This window comes from Macaca nemestrina, chromosome 7 (assembly GCF_043159975.1).
Source record: "Macaca nemestrina isolate mMacNem1 chromosome 7, mMacNem.hap1, whole genome shotgun sequence".
NCBI classification, from domain to species: Eukaryota; Metazoa; Chordata; class Mammalia; order Primates; family Cercopithecidae; genus Macaca; species Macaca nemestrina.
Genome location: NC_092131.1, coordinates 16,430,522 through 16,455,136, shown reverse-complemented (window position 1 = coordinate 16,455,136; position 24,615 = coordinate 16,430,522). Strand labels below are relative to the sequence as shown.

The 24,615-nt window shown below is 50.6% G+C and overlaps 1 protein-coding gene and 1 pseudogene across 3 annotated transcripts in view; one reads left to right on the top strand and one right to left on the bottom strand.

Annotated features, from left to right (window-relative positions):
• The window catches only part of LOC105467551 (coiled-coil domain containing 88C), a 149,184-nt gene extending 127,128 nt beyond the window's left edge, over window positions 1-22,056 (bottom strand). The window contains exons 1-3 of one of the 3 annotated variants that reach the window (XM_011717225.3): window positions 21,866-22,056; window positions 20,963-21,063; window positions 12,490-12,598 (exon numbers count right to left, since the gene is read on the bottom strand). In XM_011717225.3, coding sequence (XP_011715527.2) covers window positions 12,490-12,598; window positions 20,963-21,063; window positions 21,866-21,925 — 270 coding nt within the window. In that variant the 5' untranslated portion in view covers window positions 21,926-22,056. Of the gene's footprint in view, window positions 1-12,489; window positions 12,599-20,962; window positions 21,064-21,396; window positions 21,416-21,438; window positions 21,630-21,865 lie in introns of those variants that run through there. The other 2 variants (XM_011717227.3, XM_071099712.1) reach the window with 2 other exon arrangements.
• Window positions 22,057-22,446: 390 nt separating this feature from the next.
• LOC112424171 (COX assembly mitochondrial protein homolog pseudogene) lies at window positions 22,447-24,053 on the top strand (annotated as a pseudogene).
• Window positions 24,054-24,615: the final 562 nt, after the last annotated feature.

The window sequence follows — 24,615 nt, the reverse complement described above, 5'->3', positions numbered from 1 at the left end:
GCAGCTGAAGGAAGCAACAGGAGGCTTCTCCCTGGAGCTGCAGTGTGCCCGTCTCTTCCCCTACAGAACGCCCCTACGTGGAGAATACCACCCCTCAACCCTTAACCTCCCTGAAACCCAATCCCCAACCGACAGAAGCCTCGCAGTGGAACCTGGCAGCCTTGACTCTTGATCTGACACCTCTGCCTCCCCACTAAACACCACCAACTCAGAACTGGGGGTACAGTGCGGCCCCTTCACCTTCTACAGTCCTGGCTGAAACCACCAATTTAAGACCAGCACTTCCTCATCCTCTTTCCTTCAACATTGCTCTCATTACTAGAAAAATAAGGCTACAATTATATCAAACAATTATATCGTGAAGGACCAAGGGGCCCTGGATGCCAAGGCGAAGCAGCAGAGAATCTCTGCCATTCCCAAAAGAACAGCTGAATAACAAAAACTATTCCGAGCCCTGGAGGGGAGCCACGCAGCCGGCTTCACGGAGAGGCAGAGCCTGCCTGGGCAAGTTCTTCTTCAGAAACTCCTTCTGACAAACCAGTGAGAACATCAAACATGCTGATCCTGGCATTTAACACCAAACCCAAGGCAAAGGAGAAACCTCTGTTTTTTCTTTTTAACGACTTGAGAAATCCATTCCTCTCCTTTCTGTCACAAAAGGAACTGGTCCCTCCTGCCACTTCCTCCCACTCTGGCGTTTAGGGTGTGTCCATAAAGTAAGCTGTGTTTCCAACCTTCATTCACGCTCGCATCACTCGAATCCCACAACACTCATCACCCACAAGCGCAGCTTTCAATCAGAACTGAACGAGACCTAACTAAGAATGAGCCCGACAAGCACCGGGAACACCAACACCGCTCACGCTTGGCTTCTGCAAGCTTAACACTCATCGTTTCAGCCATAATTTTTCTGGAAGCACAAATTCAGACTCCTTGCCCTCTAATCAGGGGATCACTCAGCTTCCACTCCCAGAAGCTTTGTTGCTTACTTTGTGCTCCCAAGATGGGCTCATAAACACACAGCTCTGTAAATAAATGGCCATGAATTAGGAAACAACTTCAGGAGTTCGAGACCAGCCTGGGCAACACAGAGAGACTCCATCTCTACAAAAAATCAGAAACATAAATTAGCCAGAAGTGGTGGTGCATGCCTGTAGTCCCAGCTACTCTGGGGGCTGAGGCAGGAGGATTGCTTGAGCCTGGCAGATCAAGGTCGAGGCTGCAATGAGCCGTGATCGCACCACTGCACTCCAGCCTGGGTTACACAGAGCAAGACCCTATCTCCAAAAAAAGAAGAAAGAAAGAAAAAAACTTGAGCAAACAGTGAAAAAGTCAATACTTGACATGGTAAGATAACCTGTATCAGAAACATGATTCTGGAACAACTGGGGAGGGAGAGGGACCTGGGGGACGTCCCAGTGTGTCAAAGTCAGGAAGTGGGCAGGTCTCTGAGGAGACCCTTTGAGGCTGCACGTTCTGAGAATCTGGGCTCGGTGCTGTGCCCAACAGGCCCAGGCAAGGGGTCAGTCAAGGGGCCTGGGTGACACCCCCAACACCAGGAGCGAAAGCAAGACTCCTGAGACAAACCTCCTTCCTGCAAAGGCAGAGGACAGGGTGGCCGCTCCTGGGACAGGAGGGAAGCCCCAGCAAATCAAGGTCTTGACTCGAGTCCTAGAGAAAGAACCCTCAGAGAACAGAAAGACTGTGTACACACACACACACTCTCACACACAAACACACACACACTCAAACACACACACACTTTCTCTCCATCTCCTTGCCCTGGCTGAACTCCAACTCTGCTAATTACATCAAACCCACCTTTCGCCCTCCGCAACCCCTGCAATTAGCCCTGAATCTCTGCTTCCTGCCACTCTGGGGTGAAGGGTGAAGTCTGAGGCCAGCTGCTCCCTGTTCCACCCTCCGCCCAACCCCGGAAGTTTCAGAGGTGCCTGAAGCAACCCAGTCCCTTCCTCTGGGCTCCAGGCTGGTGTGAAGCCTGGTTATCACGGGAGCCCACACTCCCAGCTGAGGGCACACCGCATGCTGCACCACCCGCCCCACTGCGGGTGCAGATCCTGACTGGCCCTGCCAGCCTTTACAGGGCAGCAGGTCCACCTGCAGCAAGTTACCTCCCTACATGATTCTAGAAAGCCTGGCTTGTAGAAAGAAGCTTCTCCAAGCAGCCAGTGATGAAGAAAACCTGCGGCTTTCTGAGGCTGTTTCCTGATCTTGCTCCATGAGCCTTGGTTTCCTAATCTGTAGAATGGAGACGGTAATTTCTTCTTTATAACACCGAAGTAACCGTGAAATACGACGAGGTTCTGAAGTCCCCAGCAAGGGCACTCAGTAAAGGTTAAGCTCCCTCCCATTCATCTCTCAGTCTTTTGATATGGCCACAGATCTGAGTCCCACAGTTCCTCGCTGCTATCTGATATGCCTGGACAGCATTTCTTCTGACAACAAAAAGGAGAGAAAAGAAAGGAAAACAAGTCCAACTGGCACTCTGACAGCTTACAGAAACCAAACCTGCCTCCCAAGAGGTTTGGGCGTTCAGCGCATCACCAAGTCCTCAGCCCGTTTGCTCCACCCCTGGCCAGCAGCTGAACCACTGAGCTTGTAACACCAACACTGGCTGGCATGGGGGTTCACGCCTGTAACCCCAACACCTTGGGAGGCCAAGGCAGGAGGACTGCTTGAGCCCAGGAGTTTGAGTAGCCTGGCCAGCACAGTGAGACCCCATCTCTACAAAAAATTCAAAAATAATTAGCTGGGCACGGTGGTGCGCACCTGTACTCCTAGCTACTTGGTAGACTGGGGCCACAGGATCGCTTGAGCCCAGGAGTTTGAGGTTACAATGAGCTATGGTCGCACCACTGCACTCCAGCGTCGGTGAGAGAGTGAGACCCTGTCTCAAAAATAAATAAAAAGGTAAAATAAATAATTGAAAGAAATACAAGCAGCAGGAGCCAGCAAGGCAGGGAGCAGCACGGGCTGGGAGTACAGGCCTTTTGTTAAGTGTGGAAAAGGGGATTCTAGTGGCCCTGAGAACTGCAGCCCTCTGGTCTGGCTGGTCAGGAAGCCTCCGCCACCAGCGTACAGCCCGGGAGGCGCGCGGGTCTGCCGCAGAGCAAGACCGTCTCGGGCCCGGACGGCCGTTCCTGCTCTCCTAGGGTGCTTGCGCCAGGTGGGCACTGAGCCGCCCCCAGCTGAGTGGTCTGCTGGACCACGGGCAGCCCTGTGTATTGGTGCCCTCTCTCCTCAGGGCTTCTCTCTGCAGCCCACTCTCCCTCCGGTCCTCCCACTTGGGGGACTCCTGTCACTTTGGGGAGTCCCATGTGCTCTGCCCAACCCTAACCCTGGGGCCTGCTCCCACCTCCTCGGCCGTGGGCAATTTTCATCCCCCACGCCTGCTTGTGACTCTCTAGCCAACTTCCCCATGGCTTCCATCTGCATGCCTAGCCGGGAACGCTCAGCTCCACCTGCCCGACACCAGTGACACCAAGCTGGCTTGCTCCCCACTGAGCCCACTTCTCCTCACCCAGAGCCCTAGGCTCACCCAGAGAGCAGCACCAACACCCACCCCCACGTCACATCAGGAACCCAGGGACCCCTCACCCCGGGATTCCCACATCTGGGCTGGATCCCCACGGAGTCTCCTAGAGCTCATCCTTCTCTCTGCTGCCGTGGCCTCAGTCCAGGGCCCCGCGACCTGCCAACCCCTCCCAACACCTATGCATTCTCCTAACAGGAGCAGGAGTTTTCTTTCCTAAGCTTTCTCTTTTAGAAGTTCAGGTTCCTAGGCCAGGCTCGGTGGCTCATGCCTGTAATCCCAGGACTTTGGGAGGATGAGGTGGGCGGATCACCTGAGATCAGGAGTTCAAGGCCAGCCTGGCCAACACGGTGAAACCCCATCCCTACTAAGAATATAAAAAATTTGCCGGGCATGATGGCAGGTGCCTGTAATCCCAGCTACTCAGGAGGCTGAGGTGGGAGAATCACTTGAACCCGGGAGGCGGAGGTTGCGGCGAGCCGAGATGGCGCCACTGCACTCCAGCCTGGGTGACAGAGTGAGACTCCGTCTCAAAAAAACAAACAAACAAAAAGTACAGATTCCTAAGCACCTAAGCACAGCCTGCAGCCTCACCCCCATACCCCCCAAGAGATGCCCCAACCTTTGGGCTGTTTTATGTCTCCAAAGCTCTGTAGGACACCACCTCCCTGCCAGTCAACCCGCCAGCCGCAGGCAGACATCTCCCCTGAGAAAGCTCTCCAAGATCCCTGCTCCCCAGGCCTGTGTCTGGCCATATTCCGTGTCCTGAGTACACAGGTGTTATTGCAGCTGATTTACCTGGCTACTCTCCCACCCCACAAAACGTGAGCATCTCGGGCATGGAGAGGACAAGAAAGAGAAAGAGTAAGAGCCGGTAACCTGGCAAGTCCCACCCACCTCTGGGCCACCAAAGCTTCCACATCCTGCATTTCCTTATTCTACTAGACAAGCGCTAGCTAGGGAATGGGGGATGGGAGGAGGATGAGGGCTCCCCCCACTCCCGCAGACCACTGCCCTCCTCAGGCGCACCTCCCAGCAGTCGAGGGTTCAGGGTTCGCTCTTGAATTCGCTCTTGAATTCACACGGAAGCTGACTGTGACCTCCGGATGCTCAGGTCCACAAAAGCTCCCGCTGCCGATGTGGGGATGGAGCCCAGGCCTGGGCTGGACCCCCAGCCACAGCCAGGCCCTGCCCCTAATGGCTGCCTTGTTCTCTAACGCCCCTACGATTCCCTCAGGCAGTCCTGCTGGAGAGATCCCAAAAACACTCAAGATCCTCCAACACAAACGAAGTCCACCCAGACATCACAAACACAGCCTCAGGACCTTGCCAGCCTGGCGGGGACTCGAGAATCTTCAGCATGCAATAGCAATTTGTTAAAACAGCTACATTTTAACAAATGCAATCACAAAGGGTGAAGAACACAAATGGGCAATTGACCAAAGAAAAGGAAAAAAACCTATAAATAAGGCTATTTTGGCAATAAGTAGCAAAACTTCTCAAAGTATTCATGTCATTTGACCTAGGAACTCCCTGCTAAGGAAATAAGAACATGTGTTGAATGACTTATGTACCAAGTATGTTCACAGCGGCATGGTTTCTGATTCTGAGACAATGATAGGAGTCACATCCACACGATAAAATGTTACAGACACCAAAATTCATATTATGAAGGAGTATTTAATGGTGGGGAAAAGCTGGCTCACTGCATGGTAAATGAAAAAAAGGCAGGTTACAAACAGTATAATGATGATACGAGCCACACTTCAGAAACACACACACACACACAAAGCAAGCACAAGTACCAAAATGCTGGCAGTGGTATCCCTAGGTGTTGAGATAATAGGTGAATTTAACTTTCTTTCTATTTCCTAATCCATAGTAAGAATATATATATATATAGAGAGAGAAAGAATACATATAGTAAGAATATATATAAAGAATATATATATAGTAAGAACATATATATATATATATATATATATATTTTTTTTTTATACAAAGACTCACTCTGTCGCCCAGGCTGGAGTGCGGTGGCGCAATCTCAGCTCACTGCAAGCTCCGCCTCCTGGGTTCACGCCATTCTCCTGCCTCAGCCTCCCGAGAAGCTGGGACTACAGGCGCCCACCACCATGCCCAGCTAGTTTTTTTGTATTTTTAGTAGAGACGGGGTTTCACCGTGTTAGCCAGGATGGTCTCCAACTCCTGCCCTCATGATCTACCCGCCTCGGCCTCCCACAGGGCTGGGACTACAGGCATGAGCCACCATGCCCAGCCAGAATATATTTTTATAATCAAAAATGTTATTTCTAATTTCCTCACAATGTGGACATGAGCTACAAAATCAAAAATATGGCCCTCCTCTTTAACCTTTGAAGTCAAAAGTGGAGAAACTAATTTCTCCTCTGCAAATTCTATACAACGTATTGTTACTCCTAAAGCAAATGCCTCTTGTACCAGTAGCCATGGCCTGAGCGGACTCTTAAGTTCCCTTGAATCCTGTCCCTGCCCATCAAAGCAGTTAAGCAGACTAAACTCTCCAGACCACACAAATAAGACAGAGCCACAAGTTTAATGTGTTGTTTCCACCAACAATGTCAAATGTACATTTCCTTCTATTCCTGCTTTTGACAAAAGATTTTCCATAGTGGATCACGCCTGTAATCCCAGCAGTTTGAGAGGGTGAGGCAGGAGGATCGCTTGAGCCCGGGAGTTTGAGACCAGCCTGGGCAACATAGCGAGACCTTGCTTCTGCTAAAAATAAAAAAAAATTAGCTAGACATGGTGGCACACACCTGTGATCCCAGCTACTCAGGAGGCTGAGGTGGGAGAACTGCTTGAGCCTGAGTGGTTGAGGCTGCAGTGAGCTATGATCATACCACTGCACTTCAGCCTGGGAAACAGAGCAAGACTCTGTCTCGAACAACAGCAACAAAAACAAAACAAAACAAAAATTAAAAGACAAAAATTTCCATCTTCAAACAAAATGTCCACATTTCTTAAAGATAAGCCTAATTTTTAGTAAACAGAGCATGCTTATCTAATACAACTACCACAGAGGCTGACATCTCAGAAACAAGGCTGAGCAGAGGAAGAAGTTACAGGCAAAGTGCTGCCATTTATGGAAGTCTCATTTAAAGATCACACAAAGCTCTGTGCGTACACAAGCGTGTATAGTGTGCACACACATATATATACAACACACACACATATACACAGCAAGAAGATAAAAGTGTTAAGTGGATACCACCAAATTAATGAGAGGTATTAACCCCAGGAAGGGAGAGAAGGACAACAGGGCTTAGTAGTGGCTGGTGGGAACGTCTATCTTAACAGAAAATTTTACTTCTTAAAAAAAAAAGAAAAGGTCTCAAGCAAATATGGAAAAATAGAACCATATGTTCGTATTTATTTTGAACGACAGGTATGTGAGTGTTCGTTACGACCAATTGTACTGTTTTATTTTTAATTCTTCAAAGCAATAAAGGAAAAAGAAAGGGCTGGGAGAAGCTAAGGCACCCAGGCTGTATTTATTCCTCTGTTTCACTTGAGATAAGGAAGCTTCTGGCCTTGTGCCCACGCTAGAGGCCAGAAGTCAGAGAGCCGAGCTCAAGGAACCCAGAAAACTAAACTTCCTTGAGCTGATCATAAACTCTAAATCTCGCAGTTTCTGGCCACCATGCCGCTGTAGCATTTCAGGCCCACACCCTTCACTTGGAGGAGGACACTCAGGAGGCTCAGAGGACAGCAGCCCGCCCAGAGAGACGGTGGGACCCCAGCCTTGCAGCCTCTGCACCTGGCGAGGAGAGGCACGTGAAGAAACAGCAAACACCTCATTTCAGAGTGAGTCCTATGGGTAAGTCCCCACATCCATCCAACGGTCCCGATCTCACTGGATGAGATATCCATGTGTGGACTCGATGACAAAGACATACGTCTCCATCAACCCACAGGGAATGTATCCAGGCCACCATCTGAAGTGCTTCCCACCACACAAAGCCAAAGAAACCTCAGAAACTTCACACGACAATGAGGCCCTTTCCGGACAAGGCGCCGGCCTGAAGGTGTCCAGGGCAGGGAATTGGGATGGGATGCCAGGCACAACCCCAGAGCACAGACAGGCCAGCTGCTGGTGCACAGGGCCGACTTCTGCTGGAACAGCCTCACTTTCAGCCTGACTCCACTATCTGCATTTAATGTAAATATTCAAGGTTCTTAATGGAAAAAGCAAACCATTACACAAATCCAAAATTTAATTTAAAAAAAAAGCCAGGACAGATGCCGTGAGCCTTACAGGCTCATGCTATAAGCCCAGCACTTTGGGAGGCCAAGGCAGGAGGAGTGCTTGAGCTCCCAAGTTTGAGACCAGCCTGGCCAACATAGTGAAACCCTGTCTCTACTAAAAATACAAAAAGTAGCCAGGCGTAGGGTGTGCACTGGTGGTCCCAGCTACTCAGGAGGCTGAGGTAAGAGGATCTCCTGAGCCCAGTGAGGGGGAGGTTGCAGTGAGCTAAGACTATACCACTGCACTCCAGCCTGGGCAACAGAGCAAGACCCTATCTCAAAAAATTAAATTAAATTTTTAAAAAGCCAGATGAAAAGGAGGTTGGCTGTTGAATGAGTAAAACAAGCATCAGAGGACACAGGGTAACCCCGGCCTGCCAGGCTGAGGCAGCGTGGGGCTCTGGCCCAGCCTCGCCTGTCCTCCAGGCTACTCAGCAGATGTCCCATTTGAGGGTGCGGTCCTAAAGCTGGTGTCCCCACCTTGGACAGGCCAGCCTTTTCTTCTCCAAAATGCAGAGACTGACCCAGGTGCTCTCTCTCCAAGGCTTTGTCCTACTCTGGCTTTCTCTGTCCCTTCCCGGTTACTCCCTCAACATCCCCTCCTCCCTCTGGTAACCTCCTGGTCACCGCATCCTCTCCTTCCCCTCCTCCATTCTGAGACCCTGCCTTCCTGCCCTGGGGTGATGAGACATGCATCTGGCATATGTGATGGAGAAGGGTCACCTGGTGAGGACTGAGCTCCTTCTGCCCAGGAGATCCAGCTCAATGTGACTCTTCTAGAAATCACCAGAAATGTTCTCACCCATTGGTTCCAGTGGTTCCCATGGGCATGTGCCTCAGAGTCCCCTGGGGGCCTGTTAAAATACAGACTCCCGACTTACATCTGCATCTCTAACCAGCTCCCAGCGAGGCTGCAGATCTAGGGACCACACTTTTGAGAACCACCACTCTCAATCCCGTTGGAATGGTGAGATTCAAGCAGCTGGGAAACTTTTGAAAACGCAGATTCCAGGGCCCCAATCCCAGAAGAGTCCAATGCAGTAAGCCAGGAAGGTGGAGGATCTGGCTTAAATGCCGGTGGTGGGATGGGATCTCAGCCACACTGGTTTCCACCCGCTTGCTGACCTATGCCCTGCTCAGGAAAAGGTCAAGGACCCTTTGCCTCCCCAGGTTTTCAGAGATCAACTTGAGCATCCTAGTGACACGGCCCATGCTCTTTAGGAGAGGCCTGGCCTTCCAGACTGTCACTGCTCCAGTGTGCCGCAGAGAAGAAGGGGACAGTTAGGGGCACAAAGCCATCTCCTGGCAGACAAAACCCCAAGCCAGACTGCGCGAACTTGACGTGTCCACCAAAAAGCCACAGGTGAGAGGGAGGCCCACCCACGCAGCACCCCAGTCAGAGTAAACAACGACATTTGTCCCACTTAATTCCAAGCCCTCAGGACCTTCGGGGTTACTTTCCCAAAAAGAGACCAGGCGGCAGCTGTTACGTTCTGGAACACCCCTTGACTATAATAACCGGTTATGTTTGCGCCATAATGTTAGGTGGAAGGGAAAAAAGGCAGGATACGCAATTGTATATATGGCCACAACCACAATGGCATAAAACAAAAACCATTCACTCAAGAACTGGAAGGAAATACGACAAACGTTAACAGCGATTGTCACTGGGTGCTGCGCCAACGGGTGCGTCTTTTCTTGTGCTCCTTGTCTGTTTTCCAAGCTGTTTACAAAGAGCACGTACAGTACGACCTATATGACAAGAACTTTATTTTGTCATAAATTGGAAGGAAAAAAAAATACACAGCAGAACACTGTCCACACGGAAGGTGCCAGCCCTGAACACAAGCATCTTGTCAGCTTCCTTCAAGCGGGCAGGACTGAGAGGCGGTGACCAACCCTGGTCAGCAGCAAGTGCTGTCAGCACACACTGACTGACTGACCATTTGCTCTGAGCTGGGCCAGACTGCCGGCGCACACCAGCCGGTCCTCCAAGAGCTCCCAGCACAAAAGGAGGGGGAGCTGGGATGCAGGGTCCTCTTTCCACCTGGAAGTCCTTCTGGACCCTGAGGGTGGGCTGGCCATCTTTTACCTTGTGTGGCCACCTCGCACCTTCTGGAACTCTGCACAGTACCCCAAGAACAGCAAACTGCTTCTCAAACCCACACAGTCTCAAGCGAGGGTCAAGTCCATTTTGCCCGGCCCAGAGTTGGACCCTCAGAGTGGCTGGTCACCAACAGCAGAAGTCCTCCTGGGCTGGCAGGGCCAGAGGATGGCATCTCTATGGCCAAACAGCTTGCAGCAAGAGCCTGCCCCGTGCTACTCATGAAGACCTGCAGAAACCTCACCTCCATTTGAGACCTTCACCACATCCAAGCTCATCCAGGAGCTCACAGTGCAGGAGGAGGGAGGACAGGGATGCAGACACCTGCCCGGTGCCATACCGCTGGCTCTGGCCAGCCCTGCCCATTCCCTCCCATGACCCTCCAAACTAGAAACTCAGTTGCCCACTGAAACTCCACTCAGGTATCACCTGCTCCAAGAAGCTTCCCCACCTCCCCGCGTGCAGGCTGGCTTAGGGGGTCTTGCCTCTTGAACTTGCAGCACTATGTGCTTCCCCCCGCACTTAGCACACAGCACTGAAAGCACCTGCCTGGCACGAATGGCACCTGCAGACAGGGTCCATGCCCTGCGCACCTGCTGAGCAGCCAGCACAGCCACCAGGCCCTCATCACAGACGCCCAGGTCACTGACAGCACCATTGCCTTTGCCCCACTGCCTCTGTGCGCAGCTGTCGAGAGGGAGACGCCAGCAGAAACGCCCCTGCCTAGAGCATACACCATGCTGAGTGTGGCTCCCCTTCCACTCCCCAGAGCCAACTGTCACAGGCTCCCACACCGGGCCTCCAGGCCTCCAGGCCTCTCCCTGACCCTCGGCCCCCTCCTCAGACATCTGGAACTAAAGGGATGGGGCTGGTTCTAAGCTTCCCAGACACAATGTCCAGAGACCCCATGGTGCCCCTCTCCCAGTGGTCTCTGGACTGAGCACGGATGGCTCACTGGACTGGCCCACACAGGCAAACCACGCCAGCACCCCCACCCAACGGGAGAGGGATGGAAACAATCCCAGAAAACCCAGGCCATTGTCCATTCCCTCCCTCTCACGTTCAGTTTCAAATTCATGTTGAAACAGAAGCAAGGGCTCCTGCAGCAACCACAGCCCTCGACAGGAACTGGGCCCAGCACGAAGCCCGATGCCACAGTACACATTCTGCCTGACATCCCACCCAGCAGTCCCTCAGCGGACCCCAGAACCAGCAACTACTGCACAAGGGCAGAAGGGGAGTCACAGCTGGCCAGAGGGCTTCCTCACATCAACAGAGGCCTCACAACATCCAAAGATACTCCCCAATCCCAGAACAAGACTAAGGTACAGCCCAGGAAGCCAAGTGCGAGGAACAGGTGTCAGGAGGAGTCTAGTCACATGTATAGTGAAACGCTGGCCTGAATCTGGGAGGCGGTTGTTCTTGAGCAGTTCTCAATCTGTGTCCCCTGGGGTCCCGGGAACCCAGACAGATGCCCTGGAGGCTGAGGAGACAGCTGAGCACAGTGCACTGGGCTTCACCTGGGGTCTCAAGAAAAATCACACAGGGGGAAAGTTTCCCTGCTAAGAAAAGGTTTGAAAACCAGGGCTCCCGGCCAGGCGCGGTGGCTCACGCCTGTAATCCCAGCTCTTTGGGAGGCCAAGGCAGGCAGATCACGAGGTCAGGAGATGAAGACCATCCTGGCTAACACGGTGAAACCCCGTCTCTACTAAAAACACAAAATAATTAGCCGGGCGTGGTGGTGGGCGACTGTAGTCCCAGCTACTCGGGAGGCTGAGGCGGGAGAATGGTGTGAACCTGGGAGGCGGAGTTTGCAGTGAGCCGAGATGGAGCCACTGCACTCCAGCTTGGGCGACAGAGTGAGACTCCGTCTCAAAAAAACACAAAAACAAAAACAAAAAAAGCAAGCCAGGGCTCCAAGGTACACAGTTTCAGTCCATTTCCATCCGTGTTGGCCAGAGATCACTAACACCATCAAAGACTCTCAACTGGCCTTCCCAAGGCTGGGATGGGTTTGGGGTTTTGTTTGTTTGTTTTTGAGATGGAGTCTTGCTCTGTCACCAGGCTGGAGTACAGTGGCACGACCTTGGCTCACTGCAACTTCCACCTCCCAGGTTCAAGCGATTCTCCTGCCTCAGCCTCCTGAGGTCTTTATAGCCCTCCTGTGGTTCCTCCTCTCCCTCAACCCTTGAATGGCTCCTGTATAAAGAATCACTGAGCCAGGGGCTGGGGACAACAACCACATCAGGGTCATTCCAGCCCGTTCCAGCCAGTCCCCACTCAACTGCAATCCTGGGGCAGAGGCTGCAAACCGAGGCTCCTCTCTGGGGCCTTCCAGCTCAAAGAACATTCACCGAACAAGGGAAAGCAACACACCATCTCCTCCTCACACACGCCCCAACGAAGGGTTCACATGAACGCGACCAACTTCAACAAGAAGAGGCCTAAACGTAAGCACCGTTTCCTCCCGGCCTCCTGTGGGAAAACCGTGACAGTGACGATACTGATGGACACACATCAGAATTCCTGACAGCAGAACTGCCCTTACCTGATAGTAGGTCTTAATGTTTCTCACCAAGATGGTCAAATTCTGAATGCGAAGGTTCACATCATTGTTGACGTGCTTATTGATGCGTTGATTTGTGGGCCTGGGATCTCTAGGGGAAGAAACACGAGAATGGAAATTGCATCTCCCAGCAGCTGCCACACTTCCTCTCCCAGCCACGACCCAGCATCTTGTCCTCCAGTCCCTAGGTGACCATGAGGCCGTGCTGTGGCAGTTGTGGTTCAAGTCAAATCTTAATCCTGCCACTGCTAAGCCAGGACCTCAGGTGGGCCACACATCGCCTTTCTGCTCCCTGACCCGAGCACCTGGCCCACCACAGGCCCTTAATCAATGCTGTTTCCATTCTCACCGTTCCTAGCACCCAAAAAGAACAATCACATATTAGTGCAGACCCCAAATGTTATATTGTATAAAACCAACCCAGCCAAATATATTTCAAGATTAGAAGAATTAAAAGCTGAACAAAGAAAAATATGTGAAACATCAAGACAGACAGATGAAGAAAAACGGTAGTTTTTTTTTTTTTTTTTTTTTAAATAGAGACAGGGTCTCACTCTGTCACCCAGTCTGGCATGCAGTGGCACCATCACAGGTCACTATAGCCTCAAACTCCTGAGCTCAAGGGATCTTCCTGTCTCAGCCTCCCAGGCAGCTAGGACTACAGGCCCAGCTACATTTTTGTTATTTTTTATAGAGACAGGGGCTCACTATGTTGTCCAGGCTGGTCTTGAACTCTTCAAGCCATCCTCCTGCCTCAGACTCCCAAAGCACTGGGATGACAGGCATGAGCCACTGTGCCCAGCCTAAAATGGTTTGTTTGTTTATTTATTGATTTATTTATTTTTTTTTGAGACGGAGTCTTGCTCTTTCACCCAGACTGTAGCGCAGTGGCGCAATCTCAGCTTAGTGCACCTTCGCCTCCCGGGTTCAAGCGATTCTCCTACCTCAGCCTCCCAAGTAGCTGGGATTATAGGTGCGTGCCACCATGCCCAGCTAATTTTTGTATTTTTAGTAAAGACAGGGTTTCACCATGTGGGCCAGGCTGGTCTCAATCTCTTGACCTCAGGTGATCCACCCACCTTGGCCTCCCAAAGTGCTGAGATTACAGGCGTCAGCCACCGTGCCAGGCCAAAATGGTACCTTTTCTGACTTAAAACACCAATAAAATCATAATGTTCCACTAAACACAGGTCTCCCTCTGTCATGTGAATTGGTCTTGGGCTGGTCCTCCCTATGATTTACAAATTCCAGGGACAAAAATCCTATTTGAGAAACTGGCATAATCAATCTACGACACTTCTATGGTATACAAGGCACCCTGTAAGAAATGCTAAGAGGCTGGGCGCAGTGGCTCAAGCCTGTAATCCCAGCACTTTGGGAGGCCGAGACGGGCGGATCACGAGGTCAGGAGATCGAGAGACGATCCCGGCTAACACGGTGAAACCCCGTCTCTACTAAAAAGTACAAAAAAAATAGCCGGGCGAGGTGGCGGGCGCCTGTAGTCCCAGCTACTCGGGAGGCTGAGGCAGGAGAATGGCGTGAATCCGGGAGGCAGAGCTTGCAGTGAGCTGAGATCTGGCCACTGCACACCAGCCTGGGTGACGTAGCGAGACTCCGTCTCAAAAAAAAAAAAAAAAAAAAAAAAAGAAATGCTAAGAGACACAATTAATTCATGTGGGAAATCTCCAAAGTGTCATTTATTTTCCAACCTCAGGCAAAAGTCGGGTCTGGTTGTGATGAAACTAGAAATCTACATCAAGTGATGTATTATGTCCCTTCCTCATCTATATACAGGACATTTCTCAAAACGCTCAGTGTCAGAAGACGCTTTCCATTAGACGACAGCACTCAGCATTACTGAGTTAGTTTCCACCCTTCCACAGACTGCGTGCTGCTTTTCATAACAAAGGCCTCCCTTCCATCTGACGGTCCCAAGACACCGCGAAGGATGGCTAATTCAAAGGAGGGCCTGTCTTCACAGTTTCTTCTGTCATCCAGGCCCCATGATGAAGGTGCTGAGCCTCTTGGGGGTTGGTGTGGGGAGTTAAGGAAATCAATCTCAATGCCATCTGGTTCATTCAAAGCCAATAATTAGTAGAAAATTGACAAAGAAAAAAAAAACCCTACAGATCGAAATCGTTTCAAATGTTTCTGGAAGTACAGTGATGGAGTGTGGCCAAATCACTTACGTGTTACGTGTTTCTCTTGGAGTCATGCATAACTGAGAAAATAAAGGTTAAGAGTTCTGTGAAAATTAATTCAGGAAAAGAAGAGGCATTCAGAATTTAAACTGCAAAGGCATTCTTAGCTACAGAAGTGTTCCTGGCATTATAAAGTAATTTATCTTAAAGGTACAATTCTCCTCCCTTTACTGTAGATACCTTAAAAGACGAAAATCAATTTCAGTGACGAATGCGCTTCTCAAAATAGCAGAACTCAGAGAACATGAAGCACTTTTTCTGTTTTGTTTTTGTTTCTTCTTTTTTTCGCCTTTGTCATTGTAGTCCCATCTTTCACTGAAGTCAGATGGGACCACCCTAGGAGTGCCAGGAGCCGAAAACCTCAGTGTGCGTCGTGGACGTCTCCAGCACGTGCAAAGGCACAGCATACACTCCGGGTCGGGAACCTGGGAGTCCCCTCACACCACAGCATAGAAGCCTCTGACCATCCCTGCTTTTGTTCTCCCCAGTTCTTGGAAGAAACAGCTCACTGAAACAACACTAAAAACCCTGACATTTACTGTATGAGTAATTAAGCTACTTACCGTGATTATTAGTACGCCCTCCTTTAACTAAGCCTTTCTGGGTAAAGAGAGGCTATCAAGACACTAATCAAAACAAAAGCCTCAACTACAGTTAAGGCAGGCACATCTCAATCTCCACTCTGCCCAGCACTCCCGTAACCCTCACCTTTCCATGCTGTAGGAAATGGGAGTCAGGAGACACGGGTTCTAGTCCAGGTCCCAAGCCTAGCCAAAGTTCCCTGGGCTTCAGTGTGCTCAGCTGCAAAATGGCTACAGAATCCTTCCGGCCCTCAAAGGCTATACGGTTCCATGAAGCCCACGTCTGCATTAGCAAACTTGGACTGCACTTGCTTCTGTACCACAGGAAGATGTTATTATAACCGTTACACAACTGCACTTCCCCAAAAGTTGTCATCCAGAACAATCATCTTTACATGATAGTCCTAAACATAAAAGGCCAGCACTCTAGTATCAGGATGACAGGACAGGACACAGACATGGTAGCTGGTCGGAACTTGAAGAGTTCCAAGAATTCCAAGTCTAAAGTGTGGGCCCCCAGGGATTCCTTTTCATAAAAATTTCCCACTAGAAAAAAAGAAGCTGGCCGGGCACGATGGCTCATGCCTGTAATCCCAGCACTGTGGGAGGCCGAGGTGGGACGATCACTTGAGGTCAGGAGTTCGAGGCCAGCCTGGCCAACATGGTGAAATCTGACTCTACTACTGAAAATACAAAAATTAGCCAGACATAGTGGCATGCGCCTGTAATCCCAGCTAATCAGGAGGCTGAGGCAGGAGAATCACCCGAACCTGGGAGGCAGAGGTTGCAGTGAGCTGAGATCAAGCCACTACATTCAAGCCTGTGCAACAGAGTGAGACTCCATCTCAAAAAAAAAAAAAAAAAAAAAAAAAAAAAAAAAGAGAAAGGAAACCAACTCTTGCTAGAATTTTAAAGAGAGGCTTACAATAACCTTGCCCCCTCCTTTGGGAAAGCCAGCCCCCAACTTTTGGTCATATTCCAAAAACTTCATAAATTTAAAGCTAAATCAAGAAACTGTGTATTGACACAGAGAGATGTCTGTAATTTATCACAGGTTAAAAAAATGCTAAATATTTTTATCCATGTTTAATGTATTTTTATACAAATATGGACCCATGCTAAAAAATAATAGCATGAGTCCATATTTGTATAAAAATATTAATACATTAAGGACACGTATTAATATATATCACAGATAACATTTGGAAGGCACTAGAATATTGACATCGCTACATCCACATGGTAAAATCAGGTCAACTTTTATTTTGCTCATCTGTATATGTTCCTATTCTAGGATGAACATAAATTGTTTGTGTATTTTTTTTTTTGAGACGGAGTCTCGCTTTGTTGCCCAGGCTGGAGTGCAGTGGCATGATCTCGGCTCACTGCAACCTCCCAATCCCAGGTTCATGCCATTCTCCTGCCTCAGCCTCCCGAGTAGCTGGCACTACAGGCACTCGCCACCACGCCCAGCTAATTTTTTTTGTATTTTTAATAGAGACAGGTTTCACCGTATTAGCCAGGATGGTCTCCATCTCCTGACCTCATGATCCGCCCACCTTGGGCTCCCAAAGTGCTGGGATTACAGGCGTGAGCCACCGCACCCAGCCTGTTTGTGTAATTTTTAAGGACTCAAAGCCCCCATGTGTCATATACTGCAGCCAAAAGATGGAAATTACTGAAGTTCGTAAATAAAAATTGTTTTTTCCCAAGATTTTTGCGCCAATACAAATTCATTCAACCAAAAAGTAAAATTTGCCCTTTTCTCCTAAGCTTCTACATCTGCAAAAGAGGAACATAAACTCTCCTTCAAGTGCACTGGGGGAAAAGTTACCCTTCAAATGCTTTCTGGAAGGTAAAGAAACTCTTCCATTTCCCTGAGGATGTTTCTAACCTATGAATAATTAACACAGTATCCTGAATTTTGCAGCTAGCACCAGGGGTCACAAAGGAGCCTAAACAAATAGGGTTGAACTTAAAGGGCACAAGCTCTCAGCCCTAGTGCCACGTTCCAGGTTCAGCCACTGCATCAAACTGGATGGTTCACCCTCACAAGTACAGATGTACAGTGCTAAAGGCATGGGCACACGTACGTACGTCACACACACAGGCACACACACAAACTCAGATCTGGGCCTCATCTGCACAATGATAGACATATGTTAGGCTTTTTCTATACATACAGTTTTATTTAAACCTCCCTCAAATTGGTAAAACACCATCCCCTTATTACAGATCAGGAAATCAAGGCTTAGAGAGGTTCAGTCACTTGCCCAACATAATAACACTAGGAAGTGGCAGAGTGGGCATTTGAACTTGTCTGCCTGATGCTAGGGTTAAGGCTCTTAAATAATTTTCCTACAAGAGAATGAAAAAGGTGTCCAAAGTTAACCATAGCAAACTTTTTCTCTCGGGTGCTGGTAGGTACCAGAGACACCATGTTGACAGAGGAGCTATTGAGCAGGCATCCCCAGACCTCTCCCTCCAGGCCACTGAAAGCCTCACTTTCATTCATGAATTCTCCTAGCCCCGGGCCTCCCCAGAAAACTGAACCTATGGGGCTTCCCTGCTTCCAGGTGCTGGTGTCACCAGGAGACCAGGGCCAAGAGACTACTAACAGCCTTCTCGGGTTGCTGGAGACAATGGCCAGGTGCAGTCACGTGACCCCCAGCCAACCTCCACAAGGCTCCGAGGTGTTAGGTAACAGCCTCTTATCTGAGCTCTGTTAGCAGTGCTGCTCAATGCGATTTCCTCAGGTCCTATGAACTTGGGGCAAAGGAATCAAAACAGGCAAACAGCACAGTCTAGTAGCTACTGGCATGGAAGATGAGGCAGAACAGCCTTACCCCTTAGCTGCTGGCTAGTGGCATGCTGCCATTTGGCAGAAGTGAAAACAGAGGCTCAAGTGCAGTACAGTCTAAACGCGGGGCTAGGACTTGGGTCACAGGGTCCAATGTTGCCCTAGACATCACTGGTAGAGGGCTAAGGGCTGAGAGCTGTGGGGTAATCCAAGGATCTAAGAATGTAGGGGAAAAGGTAGGCCGGAAAAACATTTTAAAAAAACTTTTACTTGGTGCCTCAAATCCTTTCTGGATTAAGATGGCACCTACATAGGCAAATAGCTAAATGTTAACACACGGTTTCATTCTGTCCTCACAACCATCTCTTAAGGAAGGTACTTTACATCCCATTTTACAGATGAGGAAACTGAGGCACTGAGCAACGCACCCAGTGTCACACTGCTGGTAAGAGGGAGGCCAAGGCTTTGAACCCCAGCTGGCTATGTAGGCTGACTGATGCGGGCCAGGCTTCATTTTTTAGTTGAGGTAATTTTACATAGCATGAAATGCATACAGTTATCATTTGAGGAGTTTTGGAAAATGAAACATATTCTAGCCACTCTAAAGGACATTTCAACTGCCCCGAAAAGGACCCCCGGGTCCCTTCCAGTCAATCCTCACCACTTCCAGATGCAAAAACACTATTCCGACTTCTATCACCTGGAACTGGGTGATCCTGATCACCCATGCAGGAAACCATGCCCACCCACTCTCTTCTCTTTCCTCATTCTTTTCTGGAAAGCCAGCCATTCGGCCTCCCCATGCGCCCTTCCTCTGTGCCCAAGCCATCCAGAGGGACCCAGAAGCACTTCTTGAAGTCTTAAGAGCTACAATTTACCAGTTCCCACTTCTGGAATGATCACCTTGGCGTATCACAGAGAGAACATCTAAAATTGCCAGGGAAGGGGAGAAGCCCCTCCCCTGAATTTAGCCACAGGCCAAATGCGAACAAGTGATGAGCTGGCATTTCTCAAAGGAATGGTCCAACAGGCTTTCCTGATTTACAAGCAAGTGGGAAACGCTTCAGGAATTCCAAAGGTCAGGGAAGAAAGAGAAACAGTTCCAGTGCTTTTGTTCCCCCCTCTGCCTGGGTGTAGGAGCTGAATGAAAAGGCTGGGGATACTGCTGGTTTTTTTAATTAAACAGTCTTGGGCTTGGGTAAGGACAGGTTGAAGTTTCACCAGTCATTGCGCCAATAGAATCCAGTAATTTTCAGGGTCTCACAGAATGAGGGGAGAGTGGCCAGAACTCGAATATGTCACGAGACAGCTTCCGGAGAATTCAGTTTCAACAAAGTTATATAAGAAGTGCTGCCAAAGCTGGCAACAGATTTATGTTTTTGAATCTAATTAAACTCTGAAGATTGGTAAGATTGGTAGTGACTTTTTTTCCTACACCCACAGCTGTGAACTTAAAAAAAAACAAAACACAACAAAACCATTAAACAGGGTGACATCAAATGACTTATTAAAACAAAAGGAGGCCAGGCACCACAGTGGCTCATGCCTGTAATTCCAGCACTTTGGGAGGCCAAGGTGGACGGATCACCTGAGGTTGGGAGTTTGAGACCAGCCTAACATGAAGAAACCCCGTCTCTACTAAAAATACAAAATTAGCTGGGCGTGGTGGCGCATGCCTGTAATCCCAGTTACAAGGGAGGCTGAGGTAGGAGAATTGCTTGAACCCGGGAGGCAGAGGTTGTGGTGAGCTGAGATCGCGCCATTGAACTCCAGCCTGGGCAACAAGAGCGAAACTCCGCCTCCAAAAAACAAAAAAAAAGAGCAAGGTTCTTCAATTATTTTTTTCTAAACAGGCCATTTAAGGCAATTTATTTAAGCCACTTTCTGGATATGCCAATGCAAACTGCTCCTCTGCCTTTGTGAGCCACGAATGAAGCTGATCTCTCATTAGCTAATAGATTTATGCTCCAGTATGACAAGCTGCTCAGTCGTAGGTGAACAGGTGAGCACACAAGGCTGATCCACAGAGAACATCAGGATGTTTTATTTTGCTTCAAGTGCCTGTGAATCATCCCGACACACAGTTCCGATGTTCCCTGCAGTTTCTGAGTTAAAAACAGAATGCAAAGGTAGGAGCCAACACCTACACTGTGGCAAGCTGTCAATCAGACAGGCCATGCACAACTCAGCAACAGGAAAGGATGTGGTCAGATGTACTCGCTGGCAAGAGTAACTTCTACCAAGACCCTGTTTAGGCTGCATGCTTCCAAACAAACAGCACCAAGGCCTCTGACTCCCTGGGCCCCTCCTAACACTGTGACTTTAAACTCAGTCCATAGAGTGGGACTTAATCAATTGCACTTGCTCTGGGGCAACTGAAAAAGGAAGATGAAATGTAAAGGAGGTCAGAAACACAGGCGACCTCATCTAAAATGAAACTTTATAGTAACCCTCGGATGCCTGGGCCCACCCCGACACTTCCTGTAACCAGACACTCTCCGTTACAGTTCCCTGCCCTTCAAAAGGGGACTTTTTCATTTCATTGCTCAAACCACAATTAAGTTCTTGAGTTTGAAGTCAATTGCACTATCTCCACCAGGTAAACGGCAGTCACTCAATTCCAAATTTCCTTCATCAAACGAACTGCCCGACCCACTGTCCTGGAGTTCTTCAAACACCTATTAGTATTAGTTAATACTAATACTCAGTATTAACGCCACTAGGCACGTTAATACTGAGATACCAGCGTCTCTATCTTCAGAGAACCACCCGCCACCCCACACACACTCGGCCATGCAACCTTCCACTCCTTTTCTACTCTGAAACTTTCTAACGCACCATTCTTTCCTTTCTCCGAGAAGAAGGTAACTTACATTTGCAGCATGATTTGGTTCAAAAAGATGCCGTCCACTAAATCCATGTACATAGTCAGGTTGTCCTGGTTGCCGCTTCCAAACAGGCCAAAAGTTTTCACCTGCCGGGAGGGGGACGAGGAGAGAAAGACAGGAAGTCACCCCAAGCGCACAAACGGTCCAAAGCTCTCCCAGGCAGAGACGGGCCGGGTCAGTGTGAGCAGAAAAGGGTCCCCCACGCCCACCCCACCCTTCAGCAGGGACCGAGCCCGGCCTTCTCCCAAGGCCTCTCTCCCCTCCCCGCGCCGGGCAACAGACACGGGACAGGAGGAGGAAAACTTCCTCGCCACTTTTCTCCTGCGTTCCAGGGCAGGGAAAAAAAAAAAAAAAAAAAAAGACAGGACTTTTCAATAAATGCCTCACGTCTCAAATCCATTGTAAATCAGTGCGCCCACCCCAGTCTGTTCACGTTCCCACTCGGCGCCCCCATTCCCCACCCGTCACCGCCATCCACCGGCTGGTCTGAGGGATTCAGAAAAACTACACGAGATATTTGGTTGCGAAGAATGGGGTCCTCTTCGGGAGTGGCTAAACCCCGGGGACAGGAGTGACCACTGGGACCCGGTCCGCCCCGAGGCCGCCAGCCTAGCGCCCCGGCGGGAACAGGTGTACCCGCCCGGCTCCCGGCCCGGCCGAAAGCGCGGCGGGGTGCCGCGCTGGACGCAGAACAGGGGCGCCGGCTCCAGAGTTTAAAAGCTCCGGACTCCAGGACGCGGCCCCAACCCCGGCCGGGAGCCACTTGCTGCGTCCCTAGCGGCCCGGGGCCACCCGGGGCCCCGGCCGAGTCAGGTCTGCGACGTCCCCCTGCCGGGCTAGAGAGGAGCCGGTGCACCAACAAAGGGGCGGGGAGCCAGGCACACTCACCCATGTCACCAGCGGGCTCTGCAGGAAGAGCTCCAGGAGCTCCGAGACGGTCACGTCCATGCTGAGGCTGCGCCCGCCGGCTCCGCACCTCCCGCCCCGAGTCCCCGTTCCCCCGCGCCGCGGCGTAAAACGGCTCCGCAGCGAGCACCGGGCGCGGAGCTGCGGCGGCTCGCGCCCGGGAGACAAAGGCGGGGCGCGCGAGCCCACGTTCCGCGGCTTCGGCGGCCCGGCGCCCCGCCCGGGTCTGGGGGAAGGGGAGGGCCCGCCGCTCGGGGAGGAACAATGCGGGCGGCCCCGCCCCTCGGCGGCCCTGGGCGACAGGCGCGCCGCCTCGCGGTGCCAGCCCGGGAGCCCGAGAGCCCGGGCGCGGGACGCGGCTACGCGGGGCGCTGGGAGGAGGCTGGTGGCCCGCGGCGGGTGGGTCGCGGCGCCCGGTTCCCCGCCCGTGGGACCGCGTGCCCTCGCTGAGCGCAGCCTCCCGGCGTGTGGAGCCCCAGCACGTGGCGCCTCCCTGCGCGCGTGCGCCTGCAGCCGGGGCCCGAGCGCCACGTGCGGACTGGGGCGCGCGGGCGCTGGTGCGCGCCGGGAGCTGGGACGCCCTGTCCTCCGAGGTTGCTCTGCTCTCCGAGGTAGCCGCCAGGCCACCGCCCGTTCCGGGCTTGGGGAGCTCGGCCCTGCGCCTTTGCGGACTCCTGGCAGGTGCAGCCCCAGGTACAGCCAAGAGGCCCCGCAAACCCGCGCTTCTCACGGTTGTGCCCGGCGCGAGAAACGCGCCCCGACCCTGGGGCCGGGCCAGAGGGCAAAGGGGGAAACTTTATGTTGAGTTTAGGCCATAGGGGCGCGGCCCATCGCGCCCTACCGTGCCCCACCGTGCCATGTTCCGGGCTGCCTGCCTTCTAAAAGTTCCTGCAGGAAGCAGGTGATGTGGCCTCCCCGACCCGGGCCCGCCCCCACCACTTTGCCGGAGGCGAGCTAAATTCCAGCCGGGGTTCCTAGCAGCAGCTTAGTGGCAGGCGACAGAAAAAGGGCAAAGGCCCCAACTGGCTGGAAGGCAAGCCCAGGGGCGGGACCTCCATGCGGGACGGCACGAGGCAGGAGCCGGCTCCAGGCTGGTCTCGGCCTGGTAATAATTTCACACCACCAGCCGGTCATTGTTCAAAGCACTGTAGACCATTTTACTAATTTAACCCACACGATCGCCGCATTTCCCAGCTGGGCCAACCGGTGCGGGGTTGACCCGAAGCGCCCTGTGTAGCGCTTGGCAAGTATACAGCAGGCACTAAATGGCTGCCGACAGGCTCGGTGGTAATTTTGAAAGTCGGCTTTGTGAAGTGTTGGGGTTGCGGCATCTGCTGGTGGCGCGTGGTATTACAGCCCAGCGCTGGCAGACCCCGTTGGGCTGGGGAGGGTTGTGAGATTATGGCCTGAGAGCCAAGGAGGGCGGTTAAGGGTCCCTAGAGACTGTGGAAGGCGGGGTAGCATAAAAGACAATGGGGGACTGCGGGGGAACTGAAATTTCGAGACCACATGGTTTTGTTGTGCACCAGAAGTTCATTAGAAGAGTTCCTTAATTGCTTCTCAACCCGCAGCGATGGCTCTCCACCACGCGGATTAATTTAACAACTCTAATGATTGCTCTGTGAAATTTGAAGAACAGTGGCTTAAGCAAAGACCACAAGAAAGAAGAATTGAGATCAAAGAGGAGTGTGTGCCATAGCTGTGGAGCAGTTTCAGCTGTGAACCATGAAATGTCCTGTAAACCATTTCAAGGAGTTTGGTTTTTATACCAAAAACAATGGGAAAACACTACAGGTTTTTGGAGCAGCATCTCAGACATGTCGAAAAAGATGTTTTGATCCCTAAAATAATGAGAGAAAAGACCAGAGAGAGGTCTTCTGACAAGTTCAAGATTTTACCAGATGTTGCAAGAACTCTGCAATCCTTATGGTAGTAAAATGCTGGAAAGAAAATTCTGCAATGAAAGAATGTCTAACAGCTCACTATAATGACCCAGCTTTTTATGAACAATACAAAATGGAATACCTGAAGGAAAAGGAAGAATTCAGAAAAACTGGAATTTCTACAAACAAAAGGCTACAGAAGCTGCCCACAAGTGTGTAGACAAATATTCAGATGACATTCAGGAACTCTAATATTCATGGAAGTCGTTTATAGAATAAACCTTAAACAATGGACTCAAGAATGTGTGTTTGCTAATTATGTGTGTATCCTAATTATGGAAATATTAATTTTATCTGAAATAAAAATCTTTTTTTTTTTTTTAAGAGACGGGAGTCTCGCTCTGTAGCCCAGGCTGGAGTGCAGTGGTGTGATCTCTGCTCACTGCAAGCTCCGCCCCCTGGGTTCACGCAATTCTCCTGCCTCAGCCTGACGAGTAGCTGGGACTACAGGCGCCCGCCACCACGCCCAGCTAATTTTTTGTATTTTTTAGTACAGATGGGGTTTCACCGTGTTAGCCAGGATGGTCTCGATCTCCTGACCTCATGATCCACCTGCCTTGGCCTCCCAAAGTGCTGGAATTCCAGGCGTGAGCCACCGCGCCCGGCTAAAAATTTTTTATTTAAAAAATGTTCCTTAGTTGCTCATAATTTAAGTTAGTTCAAAAATAGGTATATAATTTAAGTTAGTTCAAAAATAGGTATAATGTGTACAAACACCACTCTTTGCTTGGAAGCAAGCAAAAAAGTAAGGGGTGCAGATGCGGCCAAAGTTATTTTTCCAAATTTTTT